At 52.9% G+C, this 27,499-nt stretch overlaps 9 protein-coding genes across 9 annotated transcripts; 4 read left to right on the top strand and 5 right to left on the bottom strand.

The window, feature by feature from the left end:
- Window positions 1–432: 432 nt before the first annotated feature.
- On the top strand, window positions 433–1,751 carry BZA05DRAFT_384053 (phosphatidylethanolamine-binding protein). Its single transcript, XM_051482276.1, has 6 exons — window positions 433–621; window positions 676–704; window positions 760–788; window positions 843–997; window positions 1,072–1,384; window positions 1,436–1,751. Exons 1-6 carry the CDS (start codon window positions 496–498, stop codon window positions 1,471–1,473), a joined length of 690 nt encoding a protein of 229 aa, XP_051343336.1. The 5' UTR covers window positions 433–495; the 3' UTR covers window positions 1,474–1,751.
- Window positions 1,752–1,850: 99 nt separating this feature from the next.
- On the top strand, window positions 1,851–3,704 carry BZA05DRAFT_367088 (glycosyl transferase). The gene is made up of 5 exons (XM_051481554.1): window positions 1,851–2,085; window positions 2,143–2,305; window positions 2,356–3,000; window positions 3,054–3,293; window positions 3,348–3,704. Exons 1-5 carry the CDS (start codon window positions 1,875–1,877, stop codon window positions 3,655–3,657), a joined length of 1,569 nt encoding a protein of 522 aa, XP_051343335.1. The 5' UTR covers window positions 1,851–1,874; the 3' UTR covers window positions 3,658–3,704.
- Window positions 3,705–4,394, bottom strand: BZA05DRAFT_384046 (cytochrome C oxidase copper chaperone-domain-containing protein). The gene is made up of 4 exons (XM_051482275.1): window positions 4,195–4,394; window positions 4,100–4,120; window positions 3,994–4,038; window positions 3,705–3,940 (listed from the first exon to the last, which is right to left on the bottom strand). The coding sequence occupies exons 1-4, from the start codon at window positions 4,223–4,225 to the stop codon at window positions 3,810–3,812; spliced, it is 228 nt and encodes a 75-aa protein (XP_051343334.1). The 5' UTR covers window positions 4,226–4,394; the 3' UTR covers window positions 3,705–3,809.
- Window positions 4,395–4,474: 80 nt separating this feature from the next.
- BZA05DRAFT_470474 (uncharacterized protein) lies at window positions 4,475–6,084 on the top strand. Its single transcript, XM_051487902.1, has 3 exons — window positions 4,475–5,118; window positions 5,172–5,855; window positions 5,911–6,084. The coding sequence occupies exons 1-3, from the start codon at window positions 4,626–4,628 to the stop codon at window positions 6,036–6,038; spliced, it is 1,305 nt and encodes a 434-aa protein (XP_051343333.1). The 5' UTR covers window positions 4,475–4,625; the 3' UTR covers window positions 6,039–6,084.
- Window positions 6,085–6,526: 442 nt separating this feature from the next.
- BZA05DRAFT_415005 (nucleophile aminohydrolase) lies at window positions 6,527–8,597 on the bottom strand (the record flags this gene model as incomplete). Its single annotated transcript, XM_051485287.1, has 7 exons — window positions 6,527–6,540; window positions 6,661–7,082; window positions 7,133–7,661; window positions 7,714–7,875; window positions 7,929–8,151; window positions 8,212–8,297; window positions 8,369–8,597. The coding sequence occupies 7 exons, from the start codon at window positions 8,595–8,597 to the stop codon at window positions 6,527–6,529; spliced, it is 1,665 nt and encodes a 554-aa protein (XP_051343332.1).
- A 1,018-nt stretch (window positions 8,598–9,615) lies between these two features.
- BZA05DRAFT_384041 (Centromere/kinetochore Zw10-domain-containing protein) lies at window positions 9,616–12,567 on the bottom strand. Its single transcript, XM_051482274.1, has 4 exons — window positions 12,356–12,567; window positions 12,154–12,291; window positions 11,740–12,100; window positions 9,616–11,688 (listed from the first exon to the last, which is right to left on the bottom strand). Exons 1-4 carry the CDS (start codon window positions 12,515–12,517, stop codon window positions 9,728–9,730), a joined length of 2,622 nt encoding a protein of 873 aa, XP_051343331.1. The 5' UTR covers window positions 12,518–12,567; the 3' UTR covers window positions 9,616–9,727.
- Window positions 12,568–14,364: 1,797 nt separating this feature from the next.
- Window positions 14,365–22,780, top strand: BZA05DRAFT_415003 (uncharacterized protein; the record flags this gene model as incomplete). The annotated part of the gene is made up of 21 exons (XM_051485286.1): window positions 14,365–14,400; window positions 14,506–15,971; window positions 16,028–16,249; window positions 16,313–16,406; window positions 16,467–16,722; window positions 16,771–17,099; window positions 17,339–17,470; window positions 17,543–17,690; window positions 17,850–17,863; window positions 17,913–18,218; window positions 18,271–18,435; window positions 18,481–18,628; window positions 18,963–18,993; window positions 19,056–19,172; window positions 19,222–19,312; window positions 19,358–19,461; window positions 19,525–19,712; window positions 19,764–20,327; window positions 20,390–20,441; window positions 20,496–22,654; window positions 22,692–22,780. The coding sequence occupies 21 exons, from the start codon at window positions 14,365–14,367 to the stop codon at window positions 22,778–22,780; spliced, it is 6,711 nt and encodes a 2,236-aa protein (XP_051343330.1).
- A 431-nt stretch (window positions 22,781–23,211) lies between these two features.
- On the bottom strand, window positions 23,212–24,521 carry BZA05DRAFT_384036 (ubiquinol-cytochrome C chaperone-domain-containing protein). Its single transcript, XM_051482273.1, has 2 exons — window positions 24,322–24,521; window positions 23,212–24,258 (listed from the first exon to the last, which is right to left on the bottom strand). Exons 1-2 carry the CDS (start codon window positions 24,370–24,372, stop codon window positions 23,410–23,412), a joined length of 900 nt encoding a protein of 299 aa, XP_051343329.1. The 5' UTR covers window positions 24,373–24,521; the 3' UTR covers window positions 23,212–23,409.
- A 66-nt stretch (window positions 24,522–24,587) lies between these two features.
- On the bottom strand, window positions 24,588–27,389 carry BZA05DRAFT_470469 (nucleolar complex-associated protein-domain-containing protein). The gene is made up of 4 exons (XM_051487901.1): window positions 26,510–27,389; window positions 26,183–26,426; window positions 25,531–26,125; window positions 24,588–25,478 (listed from the first exon to the last, which is right to left on the bottom strand). The coding sequence occupies exons 1-4, from the start codon at window positions 26,924–26,926 to the stop codon at window positions 24,749–24,751; spliced, it is 1,986 nt and encodes a 661-aa protein (XP_051343328.1). The 5' UTR covers window positions 26,927–27,389; the 3' UTR covers window positions 24,588–24,748.
- Window positions 27,390–27,499: the final 110 nt, after the last annotated feature.

The following is a 27,499-nucleotide window of genomic DNA, read 5'->3' as shown; positions in this document are numbered from 1 at the left end:
GCTCCGGTATCAGAGTGGAGTCCCACGGCCCAAGACTGCCCATCCACTCTGGCCCCAGCTCCTCTCAGCGCACCCTGTTCTCCATGCCTACCACTGCAGAAACTCTGTGCTTCGCCAGCGTGCCTCAAGTGCATTGAATATGCTGTTTCGCAGTCTGCAAGTTACCGGTGTTGTACGGCGCCCGTACACCCGTTCATATTGGACGGCCGTACACTGCGGCCATTTGTAGAAAGTCCCTTCTCTGCGACGGGCTCTAGCTCTCGTTCTTGGCTGGAGACACGGGTAGAGGCCTCAATTGGCAGTTGTAGAACTTGCAGAATTATTGAGAGATGTTGATACTCACTTCCTCTTTCGCCGGAAAAAAAAAGTTCCGCCCCGAGATCCCTAATCACCTGAAACTACGTCATCCCTGCGTGTGTGTACCCACGTCCATTGCGATCCACCGCGCCCGTCTTCCCCCACCTCATAGAATACGGATATCAGACCGCTGAAACGATGTTTACGGTCTTCCGCCCGACAGCTTCCATACTCTTCAAGTCCTCCTCCTCGCTACTCAAGAAGGCGGTCATACCTACATCTGGTAAACCACGCATCGCACCGCTTGTTCGCAGCATGCCCCTCGTGAGCTATACCCCTCGGAGAAGGGAGGAACTCGTATTGACCAAACGGGGGTAGATGACGATCAACCAATCGCTTCGGGGAACGTAGGTGTTCCTCCGCTGAGGTATATTTATTGCGGGCTTTGCTAATGCGACATAGGTTGAAGGAACATCAGATCATTCCCGATGGTGAGCTATCGGACCACAGCTACACGGCTACGACAAAATGCTGAATGATAACAGTTGTCGACGACTTCACGCCCACCGCACTCCTCTCGGTTGAGTACCCCAAGGGCAAGACCGTCTCCCTCGGCAACACGCTCGATCCCGACGCAACACAGGAGCAGCCATTCATCCGCATAGCTCCCGACGGTGACGGGGCGGCCACCTACACCGCTGTATGTACCCCTTCAATTGCCGCCCCCCCCCCCCCCCCCCCCCCCCCCCCCCCCCACCGCTCACACCATCCCAGGTACTAACCGACCCTGACGCGCCCTCCCGCGACGACCCCAAATGGTCCGAATTCTGCCACTGGATCATAACCGGGCTCAAGGCGGAGTCGGCAATGGAGGTGAGCGTCGACGTGTCCAAGGCAAAGCAGATCGTAAAGTATATGGGCCCGGCACCACCGGAGAAGACGGGAAAGCATAGATATGTATTTTTGCTGTACAAGGACGGGAAGACGGGAGAGATGGAGGGGCCCAAGGAGAGGAAGAAGTGGGGGAATGAGGAGCAGAGGCATGGCGTCAGTCAGTGGGCTGCCAAGTACGATCTGAAGCTTGTTGGTATGTTGATGATTGTCTGAAAGGAAGAGTGGTGACTGACTGCGATAACAGGTGCGAACTTCTTTTTTGCGCAGAATAAGGAGCAGTAGACCGGCTTTTGGGTTTCGTCCTGGAGGGAAAGCTCGGATCAACTCCAACTGCACAGGGTGGTATGTGCGGAGAATGAATCCATGTCAATGCTTGTCTTTTACGGGTCCAAAAATCGCAGTATTTGTCTCTTGCAACTGTGCCGAGTGATGCATCATGTTACCGGACGGCTCCCGAGTTCGGATTTCCAAACCGGCGGGCAAGGGAAAGGAATCGCCTTGATAATAACATATCAAAAGCGAGATCAAAGAAATAAAGCACCTGCCTGCTTCGACAGCGCAAAATAAATCTCTCGAGTACCTATTCCACTCACGTGATCTCGGTTGTACAGGGTTTCGTGGTAGATAGTACGTGTGAGACGACGTGTCCAGCCCAGGAACTCACACCTTACTCACGCAACGCGATGCCGCCCAAATCCGCGACCGCACGAAAGACGAATCCGAAGAAGAACCGCCTAACACGTTCAGTCTCATTCGCAACAACAGCGCATGAATTTCCGCTAGCCTCCCTCGTCTACCCGCTGCGATCGAATGCCTCGCAATGGCTGATCGTGCCCGTGGTGTTGATGGTCGCGTTTCTATTCCGCTGGGCGGTGGGGTTGGGGCCTTATTCTGGTATGCGGAATGCGCGTGTAGGAAGAGGGAATTGTTGCTGATGGCAATGGGATGTAGGAATGAAGGCACCGCCAATGCATGGCGATTTCGAGGCGCAGAGACATTGGATGGAGGTTACAACGCAGCTGCCGGTGAAGGTGTGGTATTGGCATGATCTGGACTGGTGGGGCCTCGACTACCCGCCGTTGACGGCGTACCATAGCTGGCTTGTGGGCGTGATGTAATTCTGTCTGGCAGACGTCTCGCTGCGTGGTGCTGACCTGTGTGTAGTGGTAACCGCATCGATCCGAACTGGTTCGCACTCCACAAATCCCGCGGACTCGATGACGAGCACCTCAAAACATTCATGCGGGCCACCGTCGCGGTGTCAGAATACCTTACCTACGTCCCAGGCGTCGTAATCTTCGTGCGCAACTACGGCAAGCAAATGAGCACGTACGACCGGTCCATCGCGCTGGCAGCTATCCTGATGCAGCCCGCGCTGATGCTGATCGACCACGGCCACTTCCAATACAACGCCGTCATGTTGGGCTTCACGATCCTCGCAGTCGACTGCTTCATCACTGGCCATGTCCTCTGGGGGTCATTCTTCTTCGTTCTCTCGCTGTGCTTCAAGCAGATGGCGCTGTACTATGCGCCGGTGGTGTTTGCATACCTCCTGGGAGTATGTGTTTTCCCGAGGATTGATATTCGTCGGCTGTTCTTCATTGGAGCGGTGACGGTTGCGACCTTTGCGTTGATGTTTGCGCCACTGGTCGTGTCTGGCGGCTTCGAGCAGCTGGGCCAATGTCTCTTCCGCGTGTTTCCCTTTGCGCGCGGGCTGTGGGAAGACAAAGTTGCCAACTTCTGGTGCGCTACGAACGTGGTGGTAAAGTACAAGGAGCTATTCGCGTCTACCACGCTTCAGCGAGTCAGGTGTGTAACACATTACAGCTACAACCTTCATTTAGTGCTGACGATTATCACAGTCTCCTGATGACACTGGTGGGAATTCTGCCGCCATGCATAATAATCTTCCTGTACCCGAGGAAACAGCTTCTCCCGCTGGGTCTCTCCGCCTGTGCCTGGAGCTTTTTCATGTTCTCATTTCAGGTGCACGAGAAGAGCGTCTTACTCCCGCTCATGCCGGCCACCCTCCTGCTCGCCGGGTCATTGGGCGAAGACACCGTTTCCTGGGTTACGTGGATGAACAACGTAGCTATATTTAGGTTCGCCTCTTTTCCCCTTCCATGCTATCTATCCCCACTAACGAACTGATACAGCATGTGGCCTCTTCTGCGCCGCGACGGACTCGCACTGCAGTACACAGTCATGACGCTCTTCTCCGCGTGGTTGATGGGAACCTTTCACTGCCTACCGAAGCACTGGTTCGCGAAGCTTACGCATATTGGCTCGTACGCGGCTATCATTGCGCTCCATGCAGCGGAGCTCGTGGTTGGAAAGGTAGAGCGGCTTCCGGATCTATGGGTCGTCGGAAATGTCGTCGTGTGCTTCGGCTGCTTCACCATCGCCTGGGCATGGCTGCTGAACCGGCTGTGGACAGAGTCGCAGGAGAAGTCGAAGACCGAATAGTTGTGTGTGTGTGTGTGTTTTGGGGCGAGATACATGTGATATGGTGGTATTGTACATTACTCTCTACTTTACAGCATCCCAGAAAATCAATCTGTGGGCGTGCATCGTCTATTCTATGCGTCCGTCCGTCCGTCCTCTCCTCATGCCAGTGCTTAGATCTTGAACCCAAACCCGGCCATGCACTTCTTGTACGCGTCGATCTTGTCCACACACTCCACTTCGCCGCCCTTGTCGCTGAAGAGGAAGCACTCGTCGCGCGCGGCTTTCTCGTCCTTACAGACGCCTGCTTCTTGTAAGCTGCGGGTTTCCGTGGGGGTGGAGGGAGGGGCGAGGTACAGCAGGGTTTCGGGCCGCTGGGTGATTGCTGGACTACGACGTTTTCTGCTGATCGTAAGAACTGTGGCGGTGGTTGAGTATGGGAGAGGGAATGGTAGGTACATACCAGGCGCAGGACTCGTCGGTGCTGTGGTCGCCATTCGTTAGCTTCCTTACGTGACAGGTGGTGGTAGTGGTGGTGACGGAGGGACCGGGGCTTACCGGACGCAGGGACGACTTTGATGTTGGTCATTTTTGGAGCTGTGCTTTTTCTTCTTTCGTGAGGATGAGGAGGAGAAGTTAGGTGAGGTGAACGGAAGAGGAGACGAAAGTGTATAGTATCCCGTCGTTCGTAAGTTTCGTTTTACCGTCGGATTTGTCAGGAATCAAAAAAAAGCTCGGAGGTACTGGGTTACTCGCACCCGGTCCCACCGGAGATCGTCCGGTACTCTAGAGTGTCGGCAGGGATTGGGGTGGTAGCCGCCACGCGGGAACCGATTGACATCACGTCACGTACGACAAGCTGGCAACATCACCTCATCATAGCTACCGCACCTATCCACCACAGCGGGTATAAACCATCTACAGATTAATTGCAGAACAACGACGGTCACAACCACAACTACTATACAACCGCCACCGAAACCGCAAAAATGCTCCCCTTCCAGCGCTATGTCAGCCACCTGAGCAAAGTCATCTCTCCGCCCGCGGACACCGAGCTGTTCTCTGGGCTCCCCCGGGTGTCCGCGGCAGCGGAATACGAGACCTCAACAGAAAAGCGTGACCGCACCCTCAAACACACGCTCAAGGCAAATCATCACAACTACTCGATTCTCTACGGTCCTCTGCCGTACCACAACCACCTTCCGCACGTCCTGGGCACCGCATACCTCATGGGCGCGGAGGCGCCATACCTGCAGGAACTGTACGATGAAGTCGGGAGGGAGCTGAGTCCTTGGATCGACTCGCCGCATGAAATTGCGAAGGACGAGTGGAGGGAGTGGTTGGGCGACAAGAGCTGTCAGAGGGCGTATCTCGACTTCTTCGAGGACGAGATGGTCACGAGAGGGTATGACTGGAAGGATGTGGTCGACGAGTTCATGTTCCGCGGGAAGGGCCCGCTGCTCTATGGAGCGATTGGAGGGCGTGAGTATTGTCCACCTGGATGGCGGTGATCGCTGGCTGATTGGTTGATGTAGTGGGACATCCCCTGATCCACCTGGGATACGCATACGAGCTCAACAGCTGCGAGCTAGCGATGGAAGCACTCTCGCTCGCCGCCACCTGCTACGACCTCAACATCTATGTCGACCCGGGACTTGCGCCGCCGCTCCCACCGCCCAGCGCCTCCACGCCTGCCCCCTCCTCCTCCCCGCTCACGCTTCTCAACCACCTACGCACCGATCCGCGCTTCACCCAGTCCCCCTTCTCACACCCAGGCGAGAGCAACATCGCGCCCCTCCTCTCCTCACCCACGCTTTCCCCGGCGCTGCGCGAATACCAATCCGCGCTCCTCATCACCACGACCTCCATCCCCGTGATCCTCGCGGACCTAACCAAGACGGCCGCGCAGCTCCTCATTTCGTCAGCGGATGTCGGCGGCGAAGAAGGGAAGTACGACTTCTTCCTTGCGCACCTCTTGACGACCGCGTGGGCCGCAAGAACGGTCATCACAGAGGTGCCCGTGGGAATGGCCGAAACCCTGGTGAGAGCACATTGGCTGTTTGTGTGCATCGTCTTTGTGGCGCAGCAGCGGCCACAGATCAAGCCGCTGGTGCCTGGCGACAAGGGGAAGGAGTGGGACGAGCTGTACAAATTGGCGCTGGCGCATAAGGGTGGGAGGGGAGAGGGGGATGAGACGGCGGATACGCATTATCTAAAGGGTTCGTTGCTTGCGTCCACACCACACCCATTTAGTCAGCTGACATCCGATATTAGTGGTGCGAACGCTGCGGGAATCCGCAAAGCTGTGGGGTGACGCGGATGGGTTTTACATCAACGCGGCGAACCAGTTTGCGCACGGGTTTGCTGGCTGGGGTGGGTTTGGTCCCGGAGAGGGGATGTAGGTACATAGCTGATTAGGTACTGTACATACAATGAGTGTATTGTACACCACAATCCATCAACTTCAAATCTAAGTATCTATACGTTTTTTTGTGAACACCATGAAACACCTCCCATATCGCAGCCCGTGCCGTACCGTATCCATCAAATCTAAAGGCTTCCTGTCCCAATCCAACCCAACCAGGCCAACACAACACAACAACACCACTCAACCGAGATGGTAAACTTTTTATCGATCATCACTCCTCGTTCCATCCCGTCCCGTCCGTAGCCTGCCTGCCACACTCCGACGACGCATCTAAACCCCCCGTGCACACCGAAAAGAAGTTGAAGAGGAAATCCCAAGAAAGGAGAAATGAAAAAAAAAGAGCCGAAAGAAAAAAGAAAGTAGAAAGTTGTTATCGAACCGTAAGGAAAAGTCGAACCGTAAGGAAAAGAGAAGAAATGATATCCTTAGGAAAAGAAAATGAAGTAAGGAACCTAAAACATCTTACCTCATGACCTCTGTAAACCCCATCCATGTTAGCTAACTCAATCCCTTCAGAACACTACTGAACGACCAAAGAAAAGAAAGAAAGAAGAAAAAAAGCATCGCTGGCTAATTCGCTCCAACCGTTTCCTTACTGACATCCACATAGTCACCGAAGTTATGTATGCTAACATCCATGGTCTCGCGGACCTTCTCCATTCCGTTAGCGGCACGCACACGGTCCAGGACAGTCTCGACGTCTCCGTCATTAGCGACGCCAGCGGCGACGGCCGAGATCGCCGCCTCCTGCCTCTTCTTTGCCGAGTTCTGGCCGCGTATGCTCTCCAGACGCTCGAAGTAGTCGGCATCTACGGGGGTGACGTATTTGCCGCTGAAGACGCCGACCTCGAAGTTTTTGATCGCAGGGTTGAGAGAGGAGCACGACTCGATCAGGTCGGGCAAAGTCTGGTAGATGACGGCGTCGGCGCCAATGTGTTCGGCCACGTCGGCTTCGGTGCGGTCGTAGGCGACCAGTTCCCTAGTGTCCGCCAGATCGATTCCGTAGATGTGGGCGTTTCTATCACAGATTAAGCAATGAATCGGTTCCAACAGATAAGTCTGACAAACCTGATGGGCGGAGCGCAACTGGCGAAGAACACCTTCTTGGCCTGGGCCTCACGGGCCATGTTGACGATCTCCCGACTTGTCGTTCCACGGACAATACTGTCGTCTACTAGAAGAACATTGCGGTCCTTGAACTCGTCCTTCATCGCGTTGAGCTTCCTGCGCACTGACCTCTGGCGCTCCTTCTGACCAGGCATGATGAAAGTTCGTCCAACGTATCTGTTCTTGACGAAAGCCTGGCAGTAAGGAATTTTAAGCTTCTGGGCCAAGCTGAGCGCGGAAACCTCGGAAGTGCTCGGAATGGGGATGACCAAATCGATTGTCTTGACCACGTCCTCTCCCAGCTGCTTGAGGACCGTGTCGGCGAGGGCCAGTCCCATGTTCTGGCGCGAGCGGTAGACCGAGATGCCATCGAGGATCGAGTCGGGACGGGCGAAGTAGACGTACTCGAAAATGTCGGGAGCATAGTCCAGTGCCGGGACGACCTGACGGAAGATCGGCTTGTTGCCCTTGGTTATGATGACGGCCACACCTGTCCGCAGTCAACAGTCGGTCCTCGTAAGAAAAGTGAGATTACCACCAACCAGGAGCTACGGTAATGTGGTTCGAGAACTCGAGCTGGTCGAGAGCGACGCTCTCACTGGAAAACATGTAATCCTTTCCGCCGGGAATGACAGTCGAATCACGCTCTCCGAGGACCAACGGGCGAATTCCATACGGATCTCTGAACCCGATGACTCCGAAACCTATCACAATTGTTATTGCAAGCCACTTTGGTCGTATCGGTGAGTGGACATACCGGCGAGCATAGCAACACAAGCGTATCCCCCCTCGGCGCGAGTGTACACATCCTTCAAGGCGGTAAAGATATCCTCCTCGTTGACACGGAACTTACCAGTCTCCTGGAGAGCGCTGGCGAAGACATTGAGGAGTGCCTCGCTGTCGGAGTCAGTGTTAATATGACGGTGGGCTTCGTGGTCGAGGTAACTGCGGAGCTTCTGTGCGTTGATCAAGTTTCCGTTCTGGGCAAGGTCAGCATCCACGGCCCGGTATGACACAGTTCAATTCCGGTGTAAACATACGTGAGCGAAGCAGATTCCGTAGGGAGAGTTAACGTAGAAGGGTTGAGCTTCGGCGTTTCCGGACGATCCAGCAGTAGGATATCTCACTATCCACTTCAGTGTCAATTCACGTTTCCACAAGCCATTGAGTCACAAGGGCTCTAAAGAATGCTCTTACGGTGGCCGATTCCCATGTTTCCCGGAAGGTCCATGAGGTGCTGTTGAGTGCGGACAACTTCAGCGCAGAGTCCGTTTCCTTTGCGCGTGTAGATCTTTCCTCCGGTTCCACAGGTAGCGATTCCGCAGGCATCCTGTCCTCTGTGCTGGAGAATGGGAAGACCATTATTGATGTCTTGGACGGCGGATCCATTAGGATCGGCCAGGATCACCGCGATGATTCCACACATGTTGTACGGATCCTGTGGGTGAAGACTGCATTAGCCGCAGGGCATATATGAGGCCCGAATGAGAGGGAACGGGGCCCACTTTTGGCTGCTTGCTTGATTGCGCGTGTGTTTATGTGAATTGAAACCTAAAGTTGTCCGGTTCTCTTCTGGGAAAGCAGTAACAAGATGTCACAGGGGACCTGGTTTTGTGTGGCGCGAACTTGAAGTGAGTGGAGGATGCGAGAGGTTAACTTTGTGGGCACGGACCACGCAAAGGGAACAGGACGTTGGGGGGAAAGAAAGAGACTTCGGGTGGGAAAAAAGTGAGCGTCTCAAAAGCACAAAGTCAGAGGCGGTGATGGTGGCGGGGTGCAGGGCTCCTCCATGGCTGGAGGGATGGGAAGTGGGGCAAAAAAGTCTTTTTCTGTTCTAGTGAATAATTTTTCTGCTTAGCGGCGACTCTGGTTTAACCTTTTCTTTACCGATCACTTAGCGACAACGCGAAATTCTGTCGTCATTCCTGTGTTCGCAGCCTCACGATGTCTCAAGGCCGGACGAACTGACGGAAATATATATGTGAGATGTGAGGTTCATCGCCAGTGTCGGGGAAGTACCAACTCCCCCAACTATGCAGGTCGTCGGCGTCATTAAAAGCCACGAGCAGCACCGGTAGTGGCGGGGAATGCAGCATGCCCCACCTTCTTCTTCTGACACTCACAGTCAAGCTAGTTGGAGCCTGGGAATTCTGCTAAAGCAGAGGATCTAATCTACACTATCGCGGCCTTATCTACTGTTACCTAGGCGGAGCTCTTTGTGTTCTCCAGGCTCCTTTGGAGACTGGCATCATGACGATTTATGGACGCTACACAAAGCGGTACCTGCACCGGCTGTGTCGACGGGAGAGGAGACATCGCAACTGGTTGGCTAGAAGACTGCGAGCGACACGGGGTTTGGAAGCTAGTTCAACGTGGCTACAGCGACGCGGTGCGGTTAAGGTGCGGCTCGGGACTCAAGCAGGGATAGCTCTATGGTGTAGGTAGCGGCCTTGGCATGTAAATTTATGGCCGGAGCTCGAGGGAGCAGCAGCTAATCTCTTCACCTCGTATTATTATTCACAACATTTCAAAGCACAAACACAGCTCCATTCCAGCTCAGTGCAACAACCCCTGGCGCCTGATATCCTCAATGCACCGGCCCCTCACTTCAGTGTCGGCGAACAATGCCCGGATCAACTCCACTACTTCCTCCTCCTCGAAGTCTTTCAGACATCCCTCGCTAGCCAGCATCATGATATCAGCTAGGGAGCTCTGCAAAAGCTGCTCAAGATATCGAAATTTGACCCAATTGCCACAATAGATAGCCGTTATAGGCGGCGTCCCTGGATTCCTCCCCGGAAACAGCTCTTCGCCGAGTGATCCGAGATCGGCGCAGTATGCCGCAAGAGCCACACTCTCCGGTTCCGAGATGTCGCTGAGGTCCTCGATGTCGTTGATTAGTTTCGTGATGACCGCGTTGAGGAGCGAGCCCATAGACTGATACAGCGCCGATTTCGAGAGCACTGTCTTCCAAGCGTTGTAGATTTCGCGAAGCCGGGACGTGGTGGCCGCTACTGCTCGGTTGCATTCTTGCCGTTGCAGTGGATCGTCACATGAGACAAAGCCCTGGGAACCATCGAGATAGTCGTTGAGTATCGTTCTCTGTGCTTCCATCTCGTGCGAGTACTGCCGCTTGCCAAAAGTTACAATCTGGGACACATCCCTCTCATTGACTTCCGGCGGTAGTTCTGACGACAGAAATGTGCAGTCGTTGTAGAGGTACATGTTTGATTTCAGATCAACCGCGTAGTACAGTGGAGCCAGAGCGCGGAAGATGGCCAAGACGAGTGTTGGAACGGTGAGAATTCCTGATGCTGCAGAAGCGATGGAAGAGGACTTGTACTGCGGATTATTTTCGAGCTGGGTGGCTTCGGAAAGGAGGCTCGTGATGAGGGAAAGAAGGGCACGGGGGGTGGAGGTAATCGTGTAGGTTTCTGTGAGGGTAATATCCTTAGGAGCGGAAGTTTTGTTGACGTGGCTCGATGCAGATGCTTGGACCGAAGGCTTCCTAGAATGCTTGGGGGCTCCGGAGGAGACTGGCACAGGGTCGTGGTCTTCTCGGTCGTCTCCGTCAGCATCATCCGCCCAAGAACCCCAGCCAATATCATCATCCTGTTCCTGGGGCGTCGAGAATTCGAGAGTAGGTTCCTCCGATTTCGACGTAAGCTCTGTTTCTTTTGGTGGCTCGTCATGATCATCCAAGCCTAAATCTTCATCCAAGCCCCAGCCGTTCGCACCATCATCGTCATCCTCTTCTATAAATCCAGTGTGATCTACTGGTTTCTCTAGCTCGCGCTTAAGTGTCTCCTGTTTGGGTTGCTCGTCGGAAGCAACATTGTCCTCTTCTTCATTCCACGCTGCGTTCCAATCCTCTGCTCCGCTGATATCGGCAACGCCAGCCACCAGCGCTCCTTGCCCATCCTCGGCGTCTATTGTTTGTGTCTCTGACCTCTCGACCTGCTCAACTTCGCCAACCCCACTCGCCATCACTTTCCTTGCGGCATCCAGACATGACTCCCTCCGTTTTGCCAGCCATACTTTAGGAGCCCGTTCCACCCAATCGCTCAACTCTCGTTCGCGTGTCAAATTTGCATCATGCAGTCCGTCTTCGAATCGCTTCGTCTCTTTCAGTAACTCCTCAAATGCAGGAAGATTCTCCAGTGATGGCGGCACTGAAGAGGACAGTCTTGTAGAGATTAGACGGCTTATGAGGCTGGGAATTAACGTTCGGGAAAGATTCGACATCACTGCCGACGGAAGTTGGGTGTTTAGAAAGTCTATTATAAGTCGTAGGTCGGAGAATAGTCTGGCTGCGCTGAGGTCGTTGTCTTGCCCGGCGATCCGGATAGCATCGCCATCCACCGCGACATTGGGAATACGGCCTTGTTGCGTCTCAAGACGTGGGACGATGAGGACGCGATCAATTTGCTGGTGAAAATGGTCAATCTTGTCCTTCAAGAGTCCAAGTATGTCGAGCGCCTCGACCACCTCTTCAGACTCAAATTCAGTCGATAAGACTGGCGACAGTCAGCTGCTGCAAGGTGCGCAAAATCTCGATGAAGGCGTACCATTGGCCGATTTCCTGACCACAACAGTCCCGCTATCCTTGTCCACATTCACAAGCCCGCTCCAAGTCCGCTCCACCGTCTCCAGTAGAGCTTTCCGTAGCAGCCTTGCCTTCTCCTTCATGAGACCGGCAACAATGATGTCGTCGAAACCCCGAAGCCTCTCCAGCGCGTCCTCGGCGCCATTGAGAATCCCCACAGCCGCTCCAAGCTCGCCACGACCAATCGCAATATCGACCTGCGCTAATGTCGTGCCGATAAGTTGTAACTTTCCAAGCACGCTCGCAAGGGTTTCGTTGAATTGGATCTCCGCTTCCAGGAAACGCTGATGTGTCTCGGCATCGCCTACTGCTTGTGCAAGAGCCTCTCGATTTCCGTCAGCACCTCACATTACCTGCATCATTCGTGGAGCGGTACCTTTTCTTCCTCGTCAAGCTTCAGTATCTGGTCCGCTTGCGCTTTTGAAGCTTCAACATCCAGATGTAGCTGCCGTGCCTGTGTGATCCAGGAATCGATCGAGGTGGCATTGTCACGACTGATAGTGCGCACTTGTTCCTAGCACAGGGCCATCTTCAGTACCATGAGGGCGCTAGACACCTGGTAGTAATCGCTTGCTGACCTTGATATCATCTTTCGCAGCATTCAGGCTCTCGAGGATAGTGGGGAGGTGCACGCTCGTCAAGTTCGCGGCAGCGATCTCTTCAGAATCGGGGTAATATCCTTCCGTAGCCGAGCGTAGTATTACATCCGCCAGTGTGGCCGGATCTGGTGAGGGAACCATTGCAGTGAATCGGTGAGCTGTTTGTGAATGGCGGCTTGAACGAGGTGGAGCTGTAGCTCTAACGTGGCATTTTGGAAGTCCACGCTAACCACCACCACCATTGTGCCGGGTAAAGTGATGACGTCGACCTCAGCCACAACCTATCACTCGAGGATGGATCTCAACGACGAAATTTGAATGGATCGGGTTCCCTATTCCCTTATTAGCTGGCAGGAAAGGTCAGGTCTGTGGTCGCCATAGTCTAGACAAGCCGTACGTAACAATGAATCGAAGCTCTCTCTATCTCTATCCCTCTATCACCGTCGCGAGAACTGCCTCCGTCGAGTTATGAGAGATAGAATATGTGCACATTTGCACATTGTATGCAACGCTGTAACACTGTAATACTACACCGGCGCGCCAAAGGCGGCTGAAGATACTCTGCTCTTACGCGAGACTGACTTGCTAGTCGCGTTAACAGTGGATACAAGCGTGCAAGGTCAGCTTTTTTTGGGCTCATTCATCATGCGTTCGACCTTATCGGATCATGACAAGAGCGCTTGTGGATGCAACGGCAGGACATCTGAGTGCGGCAACAAGCTTATAATCTTGCCCATCTGCAGTATGCTTCGACCAATACTCCCGGGTCACTGAGTTGATACGAGTGATTACGGATGGTACATATTCGGAATCTCCATGGAGCAGCACCTTCCGCAAGCTCAAAAGTCACCGGAGCGACGGTGCAGAGCCCTGGGAAATGTGTAGCTGCGGTTCTCGAATTTCCAGCAGCTCTTGCGGTTAAGCTGTCGCTACCGCTGCCGGGATCGCCGTGTCAGAAAGCTCTTTTCTTTCGTAACGGTTCGCTACTCCTCTACTGTGCTGCAAGTGCCCAGAACAGCCTAGCCTCAACCAGGACAAAGCGGGGTAGGCGGGCTTGTAATGAGCCGCATCCACCACCACCCCACCATCAAAGCGCGTCCCCCCAAAACGTCGGCGATCGATTGCCCTTGCCCTGTGCGTGCGCTGGTTACCCGCCCACCCTGGAATCGTCATCGAATACACAGAGCTGCATGTTCTATCGTTTGGCTTTGGCTCCGTTAGAACTCCCAACGCGTCTAACCCGCTCTCTTAGACCTCCCCTGCCTGCCTTCACGCATCCCTGCGCTTGTCGTCACTTGTCTGCAACCCGCTGTTAGAACCCTCGAAGTTAAAATCCCACCTACACCAGCATTTGCTGCTCTGCTTGCCCTCCTGCTCCCGCCTGCTCCCAAACCTTACCACCTACCCGCTACTACTCTACATACCGCACCTTGTTTAGGCACCACATCCACCACGTCCGACTCAACCTAGCTCACCTCACCACCCAAGCACGTTCACGCACGAGCCACCGCCGCCCCCCCACCTGCAATCAACTAATCTAAATCAACAAGAGCACACACCTCCCCCACCCCCAAACTCGCTCTTCGCGTCTTCCAACTTCTACACCTCGAAAGAGAAAGGAAGAGAACAAAAGGAAGAAAGAAGTGAGGAATCGAGAGCAAGAGGAATTTACACGCTTAGCCGCACATAGAGAGACGAGAAGACAAGAAAGCGCGTCTCGCGGTGGACCCATACACATCCAACTTGCTCATCCGAACTCTTATTCTCCTTAAGGACCCAGCTGCTAGTTTGGGCTTGAGTTTCGCGAGCTACAAACGCCAACATTCATGGATCGGAATGGAGATAAACCAGACACGAACTCTATGATTTTGGATTCTGTCAGCCCCACCAGCAGTAACTCCAGAGACATGTTAGACGAACCTGCAGCACCGCGCAGAAACTCCACAGACGACAACGATACCTCCCGGCCCAGGAAGCGGCCAGCAGTCATGGCTGCCACGGATGATCAGAGAGAAACAAACATGGTGATTGCATTTCCCCCATCCCTACCATCCCATAAGCTGCTGTTCGCTCGAAGGTAGCTCTAGAAGCTAGTCAGACAAGCTGATATGTTTGTGACAACTATCTAGACATCCTCATACCATCCCCGCTACTCCGAACCGAACGACGAAACCGAACGACAAACCGCAATTGCTGATACCAACGAGATCATGAGAGACGAGAAGCGTGCGAGCGCCGTTTCGGAAGCAGAGGCCATCACAGAAGCAAGCAGGACGCTACAAATCCGTGCAGTCCAAAATCAAGCTGGCGGCGTCGACGACGACGGCAGCGGCGAAGCGGACCATGTGGTCTCTGACGTGAACTCGAAGCCAGAAGATGCCCGGAAACGGTCTTTGTCACATTCACCAGAGTTGTCGAATACGCTGGACGATGGAAGCGACACCCACACGCTGCGAAGTACGAGCGCAGAGGTCGAAGAGATCGAGATGGATGGGAACAATGATCTACCCTATCAAATCCGGCTGGAGGATTCGGCTGGGCATGTGGTCGAAGAATACGAGGAGACTGCGGAGGCGCTTGCTCGGATTGTCGGCTCGTTCGAAAAGAGCGAATCCCCAATAAAGGAATTGGAAGAGATACACGATCATATATCCCAGTTCCGCGCCTCGGCGAGTGGCGCCCATGTAGATCACTTCGAACGACTGTTGAGCAGCAGTGATCTGTGCAGGACTTTGCCGGACCTGGTGATAGCGTTACTGGACCGGAACGAGTCCTTCAGTCCGCGATTCTTCCAAAGGAGTGGCCTGCATGACCTCACGCTGTTTTTTGAGGATTTCATTTCCATAGCCACACTCATAATCCGGCACGAGGCGTCAAAACTGGCAGTGCTTTCGCTGGAGGAAGAAAGCCACCTGCTATCGGAGACCTATATCAACACCATCATCCAGATGTTACGACAGCAACCTCTCTACTACATGATAAGTTCGGCAGGATTCCAGATTGCGGACTCGTTTCCTCAGCTTCTCAGCAGCTTTGGCGATCCAGATGGTTTCCTGTGTGCGTTGAAGTCTCTTGCCGCAGCCATCTACCAAAAGGCACCATCGCAGCCGAAATCGAGTGTGCATCTGCATTTGATGCCGGGGCTAATTCTCAAGACGCTCAGTATTATCCCGAACACCAATCCTGAAACCAAGAATAAGATTTTAGGGTACATTACCCAGTTCTGGGTCATGCTGGAGAACTCGATTTCCGAAGCACTAGGATCCCACATCCAGACACTTGATATGAAGGATTTGCTCGGCCGTCTCGACCTCTACGGCTCCTTGGCTGCCGGCATACATCACATGCAGCCCACAAATCCGAGGCTGTTACCCAAACTGAGCCACTGCTTGGCCAGTTATAGGATAGCGTCAACAAAGCCTAAGGAGATTGGGCAATTCGTCGAGTGGGCGCACAAATTTCCGTTCTATTACAAGATGCTCTGCAGCAGCAGAATGGATATTCGGCTGCGAGGTCTCACCTGCATGACGGATACCCTGCTGTCTGTGTGGCGAGAGTATTATTCGCGTATCGACGATGGTAGCCCGATTCTGAGGTTCTGTTGCCCTAATCCTGGAGCCCGAATTCAGTTGTAGCTAATATCTCGTTTAGTAGATTTCTTGTCGAGTACCTGATCGAGAATGGCGTACTGGAGTACCTCGTAGGGCCTGAATCCCATTCCGAGCTCATCAATCGCTGCGGAAACGTTCCCGCCTTCCTCATTGTCAACCAGACCATTCCGGAACCCCTACTGAATTGCTTGTGGCAACCAGTCATGGACAACAAAGATCCACGGATAGTCAAGGCTACTCTGAAGATGCATCAAGAAATGATGTCGACAATGAACTTAGATCATCTTGCTGGTCTGAGCAAACGGATATCTTGTCTACCTTTTAGCTCATTCGATTCGTGCCTGATGTCCTTTGTTGCCGTGGTCGTGGAGAAAATCGCTAAGAGCTACTCCAATGAGATGCGACAACGCCAACATTTGGTAAGATACAATCATGAGGACCGGTTTAGTGTTAATCCTTGACTGACTGAATTAATGCAGGGAATCCCAAGATTATGTCGGGAACCTTATGAGATGCTGATCAGGCTGATGAGGCTGGCCTCCGAACACGATGAAACCGTGGAGACTGCACAAACAATGGTCATCTTCCATAGAGCTAACGAAGAGCTGAGCACATTAGCAGAGTTTGGGCCTGAGGGGAGCGTGCGAAGGGAAATCCTGGAAAAGTGTGTCGATGACATCAAGGAAATGAATGGAAGCGTCACAGGCAGCACTTCGGTCATCCTCGCATTTTTGCGTAAGTTTACCTCTGTTGTCAATCTTGCTAATGCTCATATGCCAATAGGGCGTAGACCCCGCAACTATAGAGCAGACAGTCCGACAGCGTCCGAGGATGTCGGATACCTTGTCGAGACGTTTGACCTCGCGGCTCTTGTGGTGCGTGAGACTTTGGTGTTCATCGGCAGGCACGGATCGGTCAAGACAACATCGAGACTGCAGAAACTTAGGACGCGGCTGGAACTGCTTAACTTGATGCTGCGTATGTCACCGAACTGCGTTTCCAAGGACTTGCATGCCCAACTGTGGACCTATCTCGTTGGAGAGAAGGCGTTAGGCCCCTCGGAAAGGGTGCTGGGATTCGATTTCTACAACCTTATTGGTTCACTGGATAGTGTACTACCCTCTCTATGAAACTAGGACTGTACTTGGCCACTAATTCATGCCAGGAAACATTCCCGCTACTCGACAGCTTATACCGCGAATTTCTCCCATCACTCGACTGCATATATTTCTCATGTACTCCATCCGTGGTGGAGCTTTGCAAAAAGTCCATGGAATTCCTTAGTCGAACCGCACAGCCAGAGGTATTTGCCGAATTATCATGGCGGTCTACATCACTGACACCATCACAGGATCCGGATGAGGACACTGCTAGGATTCTGCACATCGCTGGAGCGGACCTGCTTTGGCGAATCATTCTGAATGCCAATGACGAGAAGCTGGCGGCCGCTACTATTGATCTGCTTGTCCAAGAGTATCTCGATGTGCGTTCTTTCACTTGATGATTGAGATGGATCTATAGATGCTGATAAACCAAGTCCCCAATGATCATGCAGGCATCCCTGGCGGTGATTGAGGCAACTCATCTCGGCATCGTTGACCGCTGTATCGACTTGTTGACATCGTCAGCTACAAAACTTTCCAGGCGAGGGGCCGATGACGGTGATGGCGATATGACCGTTGACTACCTAACGGAAGACGAACGTGAGGAAACCACCCGGAAATATCGCCGGGCATTGAGCGTGTTGGATCAGTTTGTCAAAGGATTCAGAACTCGGCCATTTTACGCATCAGCCATCAATGGGGAACCACCTGGCCCGAGGGGGGAATCACTCAATATCACTCTTCGTCTCTGTGGTGTAGGAAATCCGCCAGCGGTACGCCCACCTCTCCACCCGCTAAATTCCCTTTGCTAATGTAACATAGACACACGTCATTCAACTTGGCTCTCAAAACACCGCATATGACTTGCATTCCCACATATATCGTCTGATCGTGACGGCCAAACATAGGATAGTGTTGAATGGCAAAGAGTTGAAGCTTGCTGACGATCCTTCGAAATCGCTCAAGGACTTCGGAATATACAGCGGATGTGTTGTTATGGTCTACATTCAGCGGCCCCTGCCCGCTCAAGAGGCCGAGAACGCGACTGGGCCGGAGCAGCCGGATGTCATGCGACATTTTGAGGCGTTGTACACATTACTCGACCTTCCCGAAGCCCTTTCCGTCAAGGTTTGTATCATTCTTATTGTTAATCGGAAGTATTCTTACTGATAATTGATAGGCATGGATGTTCCTGAACAGTTTCCCCCCACACGATCTAGTAAAACAACAGCTTCTGCTCTCGGAAACGACTGCGTTAGATATCTTCCCACCAGACAAGCCTTATAAGACTCTTTACTCGCTTCATGCTCTGCGGTACTGCTTCGAGGAACAGAAAGTCGCACAGGTGCGTAGGAAATCTTGTGTCCATTCCGTTACTAACGATACCAAGAACGGATCAACAACCTTTCTGAGTACATGCGTGAAGCGACTCTGCGAGGCTCTTACGAGGGGCACGAAGGAGAGAGAGGAGCAGGCTGCGGAAACCCAAGTCATTGTCACGAAGGAAATCCTCGAGCGTCTGAAGAGTCTTCTGCAGGGTATAGTTGTTTCCTCATGCCGACGTTTGTGTGCGAGCTCACACGTATACAGAAGTAGCCACCATAGCCGAGACCAGTGACGACATCCCTCCGCACCCAGAAGATTTTGTTCAATACCTGCTGTCACTACTTCAGAGGTGTCTCGAACCGCCGTTCGCTACCTTGGAGGATGTGGAACCCTGCATCACTCATGCTATTTACGTTCTCTTCGAGTGTTGCCATATCAACCCGCAAGTCTGGACACAAACCTCCAGCAACCAGAATCTTGACAAGCTAATTCATTGCTTTTTGGTTAATGATTCACGGCCAATTGTGAGAGAGTGCATGCTACAAGCTATATGCAAGATCTACAATGACTCAGAGCGGTAAGTTTAACATAACCCATTATATGAAGATACTCAAACATACTGATTAATCAACCAAACAGGCACATGGAGTTCGTGAAGCATTTCTGGCCTATTTTGAGCGATATCCTCTTGAGCAGCAGCCACTTGAAGCCGGAGAACGCAGCACAGCTGTTTCGTGTTGCTTGTTCGACCTTCAGGTGAGCAGTCTGCTTCTGAAATATGAACGATAATACTGACTGAGAGCAGGCTGGTGGGAAATTCCGTTCCCGATGCTGCGGATCTGAGCCCGTATTTCGATGATTGGTTCCGTCAATTGTGTACTCACAAAGTCACCGAAGTGAGTTTCCTAACAACTGCGAAATATCGTACTAATGTGTTGCAGACTGTCGGGCAACCAAAGGAAGACCACGTAGTAACTGGTTTCACCCGTCTTCTGACGCTCTGCATGATGTTCATGCGTCACAGCGGGATGACCCCACCAACCAAGTAAGTTAATCGCTCGTGCATCGACACAGTCGAGTCCTTGGCTTCTAACACTCCAACTACCAGTCATCTCACGGACATGTGGCGCAATTTGCTGTTTCCAGACTCATCCTATGGTACAGACAGCGAACGGATGCCAATCCTTCACGATCCTACGCGAGCTGAGCTTTACAAATTCACATGCGAGCTTGTTGCGAATAATCACGAGAGCATGGAGCAAATCGTTAGGCTCAACTATGAGCTCTTCCCCGAAGGTAGCTGCTCTAGGCTGTTCCCTTGGTATGCACGCTAAATAAATGTCGTAGATAGCATGCTACTTGACGAGTACTGGGCCGACCGCGACAGATGGCTACGAGCCCCAGCAGGCCTTGTTGGGCTGCACAACCTATCGAATACATGCTATTTGAATTCCCTGTTGACTCAGCTGTTCATGAACCGATCCTTCCAGGATTTCGTCTTGGGCATTCCGGTAGACTCTACTGACCAGATGCGTGCGAATTCATTTCACCTGAGGGTGTTATTTGCCCGCATGCAAGCTAGCTTCGCTAAAGCCATCGAGCCTCGAGATCTTGTTGAGTCACTTCGCGACTTTGCTGGCGATCCAATTGACCCTCAGGTTCAGATGGATGTCGACGAGTTCTTCAATCTTCTTTTTGATAGGCTGGAAAGTGAGATGCCTACTACTGACCTAAAGTCGGCTTTTAGGTCATATTACGGGGGGCAATTGGTTCAGCAGGTGAAGTCGAATGAGTGCCCTCACATCTCGGAGCGTACAGAGCCTTTTTCCGCGATTCAGTGCGACATCAAAGGGAAGCACACTCTTCAGGAGAGCTTGAAGGCTTACGTCGAGGGCGAAATCATGGAGGGTGGTGTGTAACAATTTAATTTCACCTTTTAAATTTCCAGAGAACAAACTGACCATACAATTTAGACAACAAATACCGTTGTACGGATTGTGACAGGCTAGTAGATGCCGTCAAGAGGTAAGTTCTGGTCTCTATCAGGTTCCCTCCGAACCATCGTACTGAATTTCATAGAACCTGCCTTAAGGATATACCCGATCACCTCATTTGCCATCTCAAACGGTTTGACTTCGATCTGCAGACCATGCAACGGAGCAAGATTAATGAGCGCTTCGAGTTTCCTATGCGGCTGGACATGAAGCCGTACACGATTGATCATCTCAGCTCAATGGAGTCGGGTACTGACAGTACCTGTGAATCGGACGAATTTGAATTAGTCGGTGTACTTGTGCACACGGGAACTGCCGAATCGGGACATTACTACTCGTACATCCGGGATCGATTTTCACCTGATGAGATTCCGAGGTGGTTTGAATTCAATGATTCTGAGGTCAGTCTCTTCGATCCGTCGACAATACCGGAGAACTGTTACGGAGGGAGCGACAACATCTCGGCAACCGGATATGTCATTCCGAAGTCGTTCAGCGCCTACATGCTCTTCTACCAGCGGTCTTCATCGTTGCACAGGCCACTACCGGAAACATACCAGTCCTGTGTTCCTCGAAGGCACCGCATAGAGATCCTTAGAGAAAATGAGGAGCTCATACGACGGCACAACATGTTCAGTCCCGACTACGTCCAGTTTGTGAGGACACTGGTGGTTGCCCAGTGTAGACTGTCCATCGCAAGCGACGAATACTCCAGTGAAGATGAAGTACTCCAGCTGGCATTGCGAGCGTTCGAACACATAGTCGCGAGAGTTAAGGACTTTCCCGTTTGTGAGGCGCTTGTCTTGTCTATTGAGGCGCTCGCTTTCCGTTTCGATGATTGCGCGAAAGCTTTTGTTCTTTGGGCCTCGGACTCGCATGTTGTCGCTGGCCTACTCATGGACAACCCATTCCAGGAAATTCGCCGGAGTTTTATCCGAATGCTGGTGCACGTTCTGGGTAATCTGCGAGTTACCAACCCGACTCTGTATGGTGTTTCCGACGATGGAGAGGAGACACCAATTCCAAGGAACGAGACAATGCTCTACTTTGTCTGCAAAGGGTTCTGTGAGGCATGGAACGGACTCCAGGCATCGTTGAAGCCATGGAACGATTACTTTTCGTTCTTGATTGAACTTGCCAATTGGGGCGATTGCGAGAAGGAGTACCTCCTCAAGGCTGGCGTGCTTAGAAGAATCCTGGAGATGTTTGTGATCAATCACATTGGGCCGACTAAGAGGGCGGAACAAAGGATCGAAGCTTTCATCAAGATCATGAACAAGCCGAGGGTGCCAGCGGCCAAACCAGCGGAGCTATTGTTACTCCTAATGAAGCGGTGCTCACCATTCGTACCGGTTTGCAACAACGAAGAGATGCGAGACAGGAGGAGGTTCGAGGTTCGACTGCCACTGACAAGACCTGAAGAGACGTACTTCAAGCTGTGCCAGGGCCGGGGAACAGGCGTGCTAGCTGTTTTTGCGAAGCTTATGGAACATGCCACAGCATTAAATCAAGTGGAGAGGATCATGATTGACATCCTGAGTGCCGAGCCAACCCCCCCAGAACACGAGTTCACTAATAATCTGAAGAATACCCTACTGAACGGAATTTCCGTGGACCCGGCCATTCACGCCGCTCCTTATCTTCAGTGTCTTCAGTCGTTTGTCACGCATACACGGTCGGAAATCTACATTAGGGAGATTGTCAGCAAAGTTTCCGAAGAAATTCCCACGATTGCCATGACCGGAGGTTCCGAACACCTACAGTTCTTCCAGTATATTTGGAGCCTGGTGCCAGTAAGAGCGGCGGTTAGGCCCGCCATACTTGAGAACATATCCGAATGGGCACCTGCCTTGGTTTGCTATCTCGATGCGAATGTTAGGGAATCTGCGGAAGACTTTCTCGTCAATATCCTTTTTGATGAGCCGGACTGCTCTCCTGAAAAGATTCACCAAGCGATACTCGACCTAGCCGAAGCATTGTTTCAGTTCATTACCAACAAATTCCCGCAGAATCGCCAACCAATCGATGATAACACCTTCGATAGCACGATGAATCTTCTCGCGAGGTGTAGAGATGCGCAGCCGGATGCAGATCTATTCAACTCGAAACTTGGTGGTGGGCACTCATCTCTTCGCCGTACCTTGTTTACCGGAAAGGACGGGCTGACGGCGGAAATCACAGAACTTAGAAACTTCATTGACCGACTAGTCATTGAAGAAGAAGAAGACATCGACTTGGCATCTGGTAGGAATCGTCACGCTTACTTGGCATGAACCGGCAGCTCACACGCCGCGTCCAGATGATTGGAATGGATCGGACTTTGGAAGCGATACACGAGACATGGTTCACGCGGATGAATATAGATCGTGACTTGACTGCTAGACGGCAGCGATGATGATGATTTCTGTTTGCTTTTTGCTTTTTGTGTTTTGCGGGAATGGGGATGGGATGGGATTACACGTATTGCCGTTGTTACTCTACTAATCAATTTCCGCTCTGTCTGTCGTCTGTTACAGGTTGTTTTTCATTTGATTTGATTTCATTTTCTTCTTTCCTTTTTTTCTCCTGCGATGTGTTTTCAAAATAAAGGGTGGGTACAACTGTAAAATTTGGGGTTTTGTAGTGTTTGGGTCCTTGATGTTATTGATGGTTATGGTTATGACATTTGGTTTCTTTTTTCGTCATGATCTTTGTGTCTATGAGGGTGAAGGTAAAGCTACAGTTCTCTGCTTGTTACTATCTAATTCACCTGGGAGAGCAAGAAAGATGGATAAGTATAAAATGTCGATAGAAGAGAGAACATCAATTTATTGTTGCATACGGCCTACCTATCTAGGAAGCGAAAATGACACGAGTGAGGGTACGTGATTGCAGGCCGCTACTCTATGCAACAATCCATTCCATACAAGTACATTTTCGTCCTATCTACTATCTGTTGTACACCATTTTAACCAAGTAGCTATGTCACCCATACCATGCCATCCTGCCTGTCTGTCTGTTTATGAAGCCATAGATGCAGAAGGCTTCTGCTGAACCTCATCCCCCAGCTTGTCGACCAGCACACTCTTCTGCCTGACAACGGCCCTCTCCTCCTCCGGCAGTCCAAACTTGACACGGCCAGTGAGCACCACCTCGTCATCGACGCTCCCCAGCTTCGACACGACGCGCCTAACATGGCTGGTGACCATCGCCAGGACCTCGACATCCACATCGGAGCTAGCATTAAAGATATTCCTCCAGAGGGCGGTAGCAAGCACGGCATCGCCCCTGACAAGGCCCTCATCGAACGCGGCGGTCATGCCGCGATACTGATGGTAGAGATCCTTCATGTACCCGCCGCGTTGGCCCGCGCTCTTGATGCCGTAGCGCTTCACCATCTTCTCCTCCGCGTCGTAGAAGAAGTGGTCGATAAAGTGCTGCTGCCAGATCTTGACGCGGTCGCGGTCGAGCGCGCGCATGCGCGCCGCCAGCATCCACATGTGCAGCACCGTGACCTGCGACCAGCTCTGGAACGTCGGCGGCCGCGCACACGTGCCGTACCAGAACGCCGCGGAGGCCGAGAAGTCCTCGCCGTCCGCGTACGCGGATTGCAAAGCGCATTCGTGATACAAAGTGCGCGTTACGTCGTACGCCACGTACGTCTCCGTCGTGTTCGGGATGTACTCGCGGAAGCGGAGCGCGAGCCGGTCGGCGAGCGTTAGGTGCTGCGATAGCGTCGGCGTCGACGGCGTGAGCGGGACGGAAGGGTTGCGGGGGTGCCCCGGGTCGGCGGGCACGGTGGCTTGCGCCGTGATCGGGGCGGTGGTCAGGTTGCGGAGGTGTGGGAGGAAGCGGGCGGCGGGGCGGGCCTATGGGGTTAGCGGGTGGATTCTAGGTGGGGAAGCGGGCGGCGGGGGAGTGAGGCGAGATACATGTTTAGATGCGACCCGTACGGCAGGAGCGAGGAGTGTTCGTGAAGCCATGGTTGGTGGGGTTGAGAATTGACGGAGACGAGACGTTTGGCGTCTTAGCTTGAGGTCCGGTGGTGATGGTGGTTGTGTTGCAGATTCCGAAAGTCATTACGAATTTGTGCCGCTACAGCTCTCTTTGAATTACCCCTCCAACATCCATTGTCTCACTCATGATTGCGTCACCTTGACAGTTACATTTTTAGCGATTGTGTGTTCTCGTGACTCGCAAGGGCGTTAAACTCTCCATTTCCCGACTTCTAAAAATCATTTCATTCCCCTCCCCCTCCATCGCCAAGCACAGAGAAAGCGAAACGGATAATCCTTTTTCCGGTTCGAGTGACCTTCTGATACCCAAACGCATAATTACACTTCTTCCTTCTGTATTATTTTACCGCTGCTTCTTCTGTACAAATATCTTTTGCATCCCCTTCGCCGCCTCTTGTACTGCGGGGGAATAATGCTTCTCGAGCAACAGCGTCTCCCAGATGGTCGCAGCAAATGGATTACTCCTCTCCGGCTCATCAGCATCCATCATGTAGACACCATCTCCGACGCTCTCCTCGGTCGAGAAGAGTCCGGATAATTGCCGATGATACCTCTTCCCCATTTTGTTGATCACACCTATCGACGCCATTGTTGATTTCTCGGGCATATGCAGCGCCGTCAGGAGTAGTCGCTTGGTGAACGCTGCCATGCGCGAGACATTCGTTGCGCCGTTCTGCTTGAAGAAGAGGGCGTCGAGCGCTCGGATCACCATCTCGATCTGGGTAGCCACGTTGACACGAGGCGCCGATAGGGCGGGGGAGTCTGGGTCGGCCAGGCGGAGGGATTTATGCGAGAACTCGATATCCGCGTCGAGAGCGAGCGGCATGAGAGTCTTGTAGAGGTGTGAGGTGAAGTAGTTGAGGTCAACGTTGAGCATCTTCTCGCCTTGGCCCTGGAGCAGGGCGAAGGCGGTGATGACGCAGAGCAGGGCTTCTCGCGTGGCGTTCCGCGTCTCGGTGGCCGTGGCTTCGTCTTCGTCTTCTGCGTCTGCTTCGGTTTCGGCTTCGGCAATGAGCTCTTTCAACGCCACCAGGAGATCACCGAAAAAGTCCAAATTGATCAAGTGCGAGAACCTGTTCCTTCGTTAGAATCCATGACCACAATATTAGGACACGGGCATCGTACTTCGCCAATCCCTCCAACGTAGCAGCCATAAGTCCGGGCGGCCTCTCATTCAAGATCTTGAAGTATGTTACAAACACCAGCTTCAGCGTCTCGCTCTGTTTTGCCTCTCTTTCCTCGTATGTGACTGTCGCATCGGCCTCCTTCATCTCCTTCTCAACCTCCTTCTTATCCTTCTCCAGCTTTCTCGCCTTCTTCGTTCTGAACTCGCGATCCTTCTTCTTCCGCTTCCTATTCGGATTATCCACCGTCTCCATAGATGCCTTGACATCTAGCTCCGATAGCAGCCTTAGACTCAAGAACGTATTCAGCACGGACTCATCGACCCTGTAATGTTTCGCCTTCAACATCTTTGTGAGCAGCTGCACCGCATCGAAAGAGACCACGCCGTCCTCGTCCGTCCGGAAGATCTCCTCCAGCGCAGAGCGACACTTGATAAAGTTCTCGTCGACGGTTTTGACGCTGAGCACCTGGACCACGATCTTCAACAGTTCGCCGCGGAAGTTGAAATGCGGGACGTGGGAGAGCAATTGGCATGCGCAGTTCACGGCGACTTTTCCGACAGCCACGGAGGTCGGCGTCACATTCGTTCTCGAAGCTACCCATCCATCGTCAGCACCGCCTCGCCCTCTCATCACATCAAGCGGAGACCAACCTTTAACTAACCGCCCCAACTTCTCCACATACAGCTGGTACCCACTGACGAGGCCCTGCTCGAACCCGCGCAGTTTCTTGACCTCCTTCGAAACCTTAATCCTCTGCTCCTCGTCGGTGAGCGGCCGTATCCTGTAGCCGGGGATGATATCTTTGTAGACGGCCATGAGCGCAGCCAGCGCCAGCCGCTGTATCGTAGGATTATGATCGCTGGTCATTTCGCGCATGCGCTTGAGCATCATGATCTATCGCCGCGCACACACAGTCGTCAACAACCCCGCGCCCAATCAATTCCCCCAACGCCGCCGTCATGTGATCGAGCACTCACATTCTCCTCAGGATCCTCCTGAACCTGCGAGGCGATCCTCGCAAGCTCCTCCTTCGCATCGACCACCCTCTTCTTCTCCGGCACCTTCGGCCTCCTCGCCTCCTCCTCCTCCCTCTCTCTCTGTTCCCTCAGATCCAACATCACCTGCTTCACCTTGTCCCCCTCCTCTCCGTCCCCGTCCCCCTCCCCCTCCTCGTCCTCTCCCTCCTCCTCAGACTCCTCATCAGACCCAACCGGACTCAACACCACAGCGACCACCGTACCGTCCTGCCTCTTGATCGGCAGGCGCCCGCCGGCGCCGCCAGCTTTGCCAGCTTTGCGCTCCTTGGCCGCCTGTTTCTTCGACAACACGCGCGGCCCGCGCGTCTCGTACTGCTGCTCGAGCTTCCAGTTCGCCGCGGAGGCGAAGCGGTCCATTATTGCGGTCGGGTGTGTGGAGTTCGAGGACGTAAAATTCGCAGATTCGAGATTCGCTGCTGCTGCTGCTGCTGCTGGGACGACGAGATTTTTTTTTTTGGTTTGGGTTCGTTGGGTTGCGCCTGCAAAAAGGCGTCGTACAACGCTAACGCGAGTAGGCGTGGGCCGCGCCGGAACTTTCCCGGCCTAATACTTGGGCGCGGGGGAGGCTAACTGACTGACTGGCGGATATGTGTCGGCTGAGGAGAATGGGATCATTTCGAGTGCTGTAGCGTGTCCCATATCTGGATCTCTTGATCTAGATGGATCTACATACCGGTACACACAGGCAGACAGACAGGGTGTGTCCAACCCACGCGCAGTTTAAGGCGTACCGACTCTCCGACGACGTGCTCGCAATCCCCCCCTCCCCCCGCACACTCCTGCTCGTCACAAGCGAAATCGAAATCCACACCGTTATCATATCATTTCATTCCTGTAAATAAACGCCAGACATAAACAGTTACAGAGAGAACTCATAACCTTTCCCTTCATCACCATACCATCCCACCCACCTCCCCCGATCCCAGTATG

This window comes from Tricharina praecox (genome assembly GCF_024521635.1).
Source record: "Tricharina praecox strain CBS 144465 chromosome Unknown BZA05scaffold_2, whole genome shotgun sequence".
Taxonomy (NCBI): Eukaryota; Fungi; Ascomycota; class Pezizomycetes; order Pezizales; family Pyronemataceae; genus Tricharina; species Tricharina praecox.
Note: the sequence above shows the minus strand (reverse complement) of the source record. Positions and strands in the feature narration are given on the sequence as shown.

Bases quoted from the DNA above. Each gene is read 5' to 3' on its own strand.
- BZA05DRAFT_384041 (XM_051482274.1), bottom strand. From the start codon at position 12,517: ATGGTTCCCTCACCAGATCCGGCCACACTGGCGGATGTAATACTACGC. The intron at 12,292-12,355 runs GTCAGCAAGCGA...GCCCTGTGCTAG, and splicing joins CTGCGAAAGATGATATCAAG to GAACAAGTGCGCACTATCAG. The intron at 12,101-12,153 runs GTACCGCTCCAC...GGAAATCGAGAG, and splicing joins AGCTTGACGAGGAAGAAAAG to GCTCTTGCACAAGCAGTAGG.
- BZA05DRAFT_470474 (XM_051487902.1), top strand. From the start codon at position 4,626: ATGCTCCCCTTCCAGCGCTATGTCAGCCACCTGAGCAAAGTCATCTCT. The intron at 5,119-5,171 runs GTGAGTATTGTC...TGGTTGATGTAG, and splicing joins CTATGGAGCGATTGGAGGGC to TGGGACATCCCCTGATCCAC. The intron at 5,856-5,910 runs GTTCGTTGCTTG...ATCCGATATTAG, and splicing joins GGATACGCATTATCTAAAGG to TGGTGCGAACGCTGCGGGAA.
- BZA05DRAFT_384053 (XM_051482276.1), top strand. From the start codon at position 496: ATGTTTACGGTCTTCCGCCCGACAGCTTCCATACTCTTCAAGTCCTCC. The intron at 705-759 runs GTAGGTGTTCCT...AATGCGACATAG, and splicing joins AACCAATCGCTTCGGGGAAC to GTTGAAGGAACATCAGATCA. The intron at 789-842 runs GTGAGCTATCGG...GAATGATAACAG, and splicing joins ACATCAGATCATTCCCGATG to TTGTCGACGACTTCACGCCC.
- BZA05DRAFT_367088 (XM_051481554.1), top strand. From the start codon at position 1,875: ATGCCGCCCAAATCCGCGACCGCACGAAAGACGAATCCGAAGAAGAAC. The intron at 3,001-3,053 runs GTGTGTAACACA...CGATTATCACAG, and splicing joins ACCACGCTTCAGCGAGTCAG to TCTCCTGATGACACTGGTGG. The intron at 3,294-3,347 runs GTTCGCCTCTTT...GAACTGATACAG, and splicing joins AACAACGTAGCTATATTTAG to CATGTGGCCTCTTCTGCGCC.
- BZA05DRAFT_470469 (XM_051487901.1), bottom strand. From the start codon at position 26,926: ATGGACCGCTTCGCCTCCGCGGCGAACTGGAAGCTCGAGCAGCAGTAC. The intron at 26,427-26,509 runs GTGAGTGCTCGA...GCGCGGCGATAG, and splicing joins AGGAGGATCCTGAGGAGAAT to ATCATGATGCTCAAGCGCAT. The intron at 26,126-26,182 runs GTTGGTCTCCGC...ATGGATGGGTAG, and splicing joins GTTGGGGCGGTTAGTTAAAG to CTTCGAGAACGAATGTGACG.
- BZA05DRAFT_384046 (XM_051482275.1), bottom strand. From the start codon at position 4,225: ATGACCAACATCAAAGTCGTCCCTGCGTCCG. The intron at 4,039-4,099 runs GTATGTACCTAC...TACGATCAGCAG, and splicing joins ACCGACGAGTCCTGCGCCTG to AAAACGTCGTAGTCCAGCAA. The intron at 3,941-3,993 runs GTACCTCGCCCC...TACAAGAAGCAG, and splicing joins CAGCGGCCCGAAACCCTGCT to GCGTCTGTAAGGACGAGAAA.
- BZA05DRAFT_384036 (XM_051482273.1), bottom strand. From the start codon at position 24,372: ATGGCTTCACGAACACTCCTCGCTCCTGCCGTACGGGTCGCATCTAAA. The intron at 24,259-24,321 runs GTATCTCGCCTC...CTAACCCCATAG, and splicing joins TACGGGTCGCATCTAAACAT to GCCCGCCCCGCCGCCCGCTT.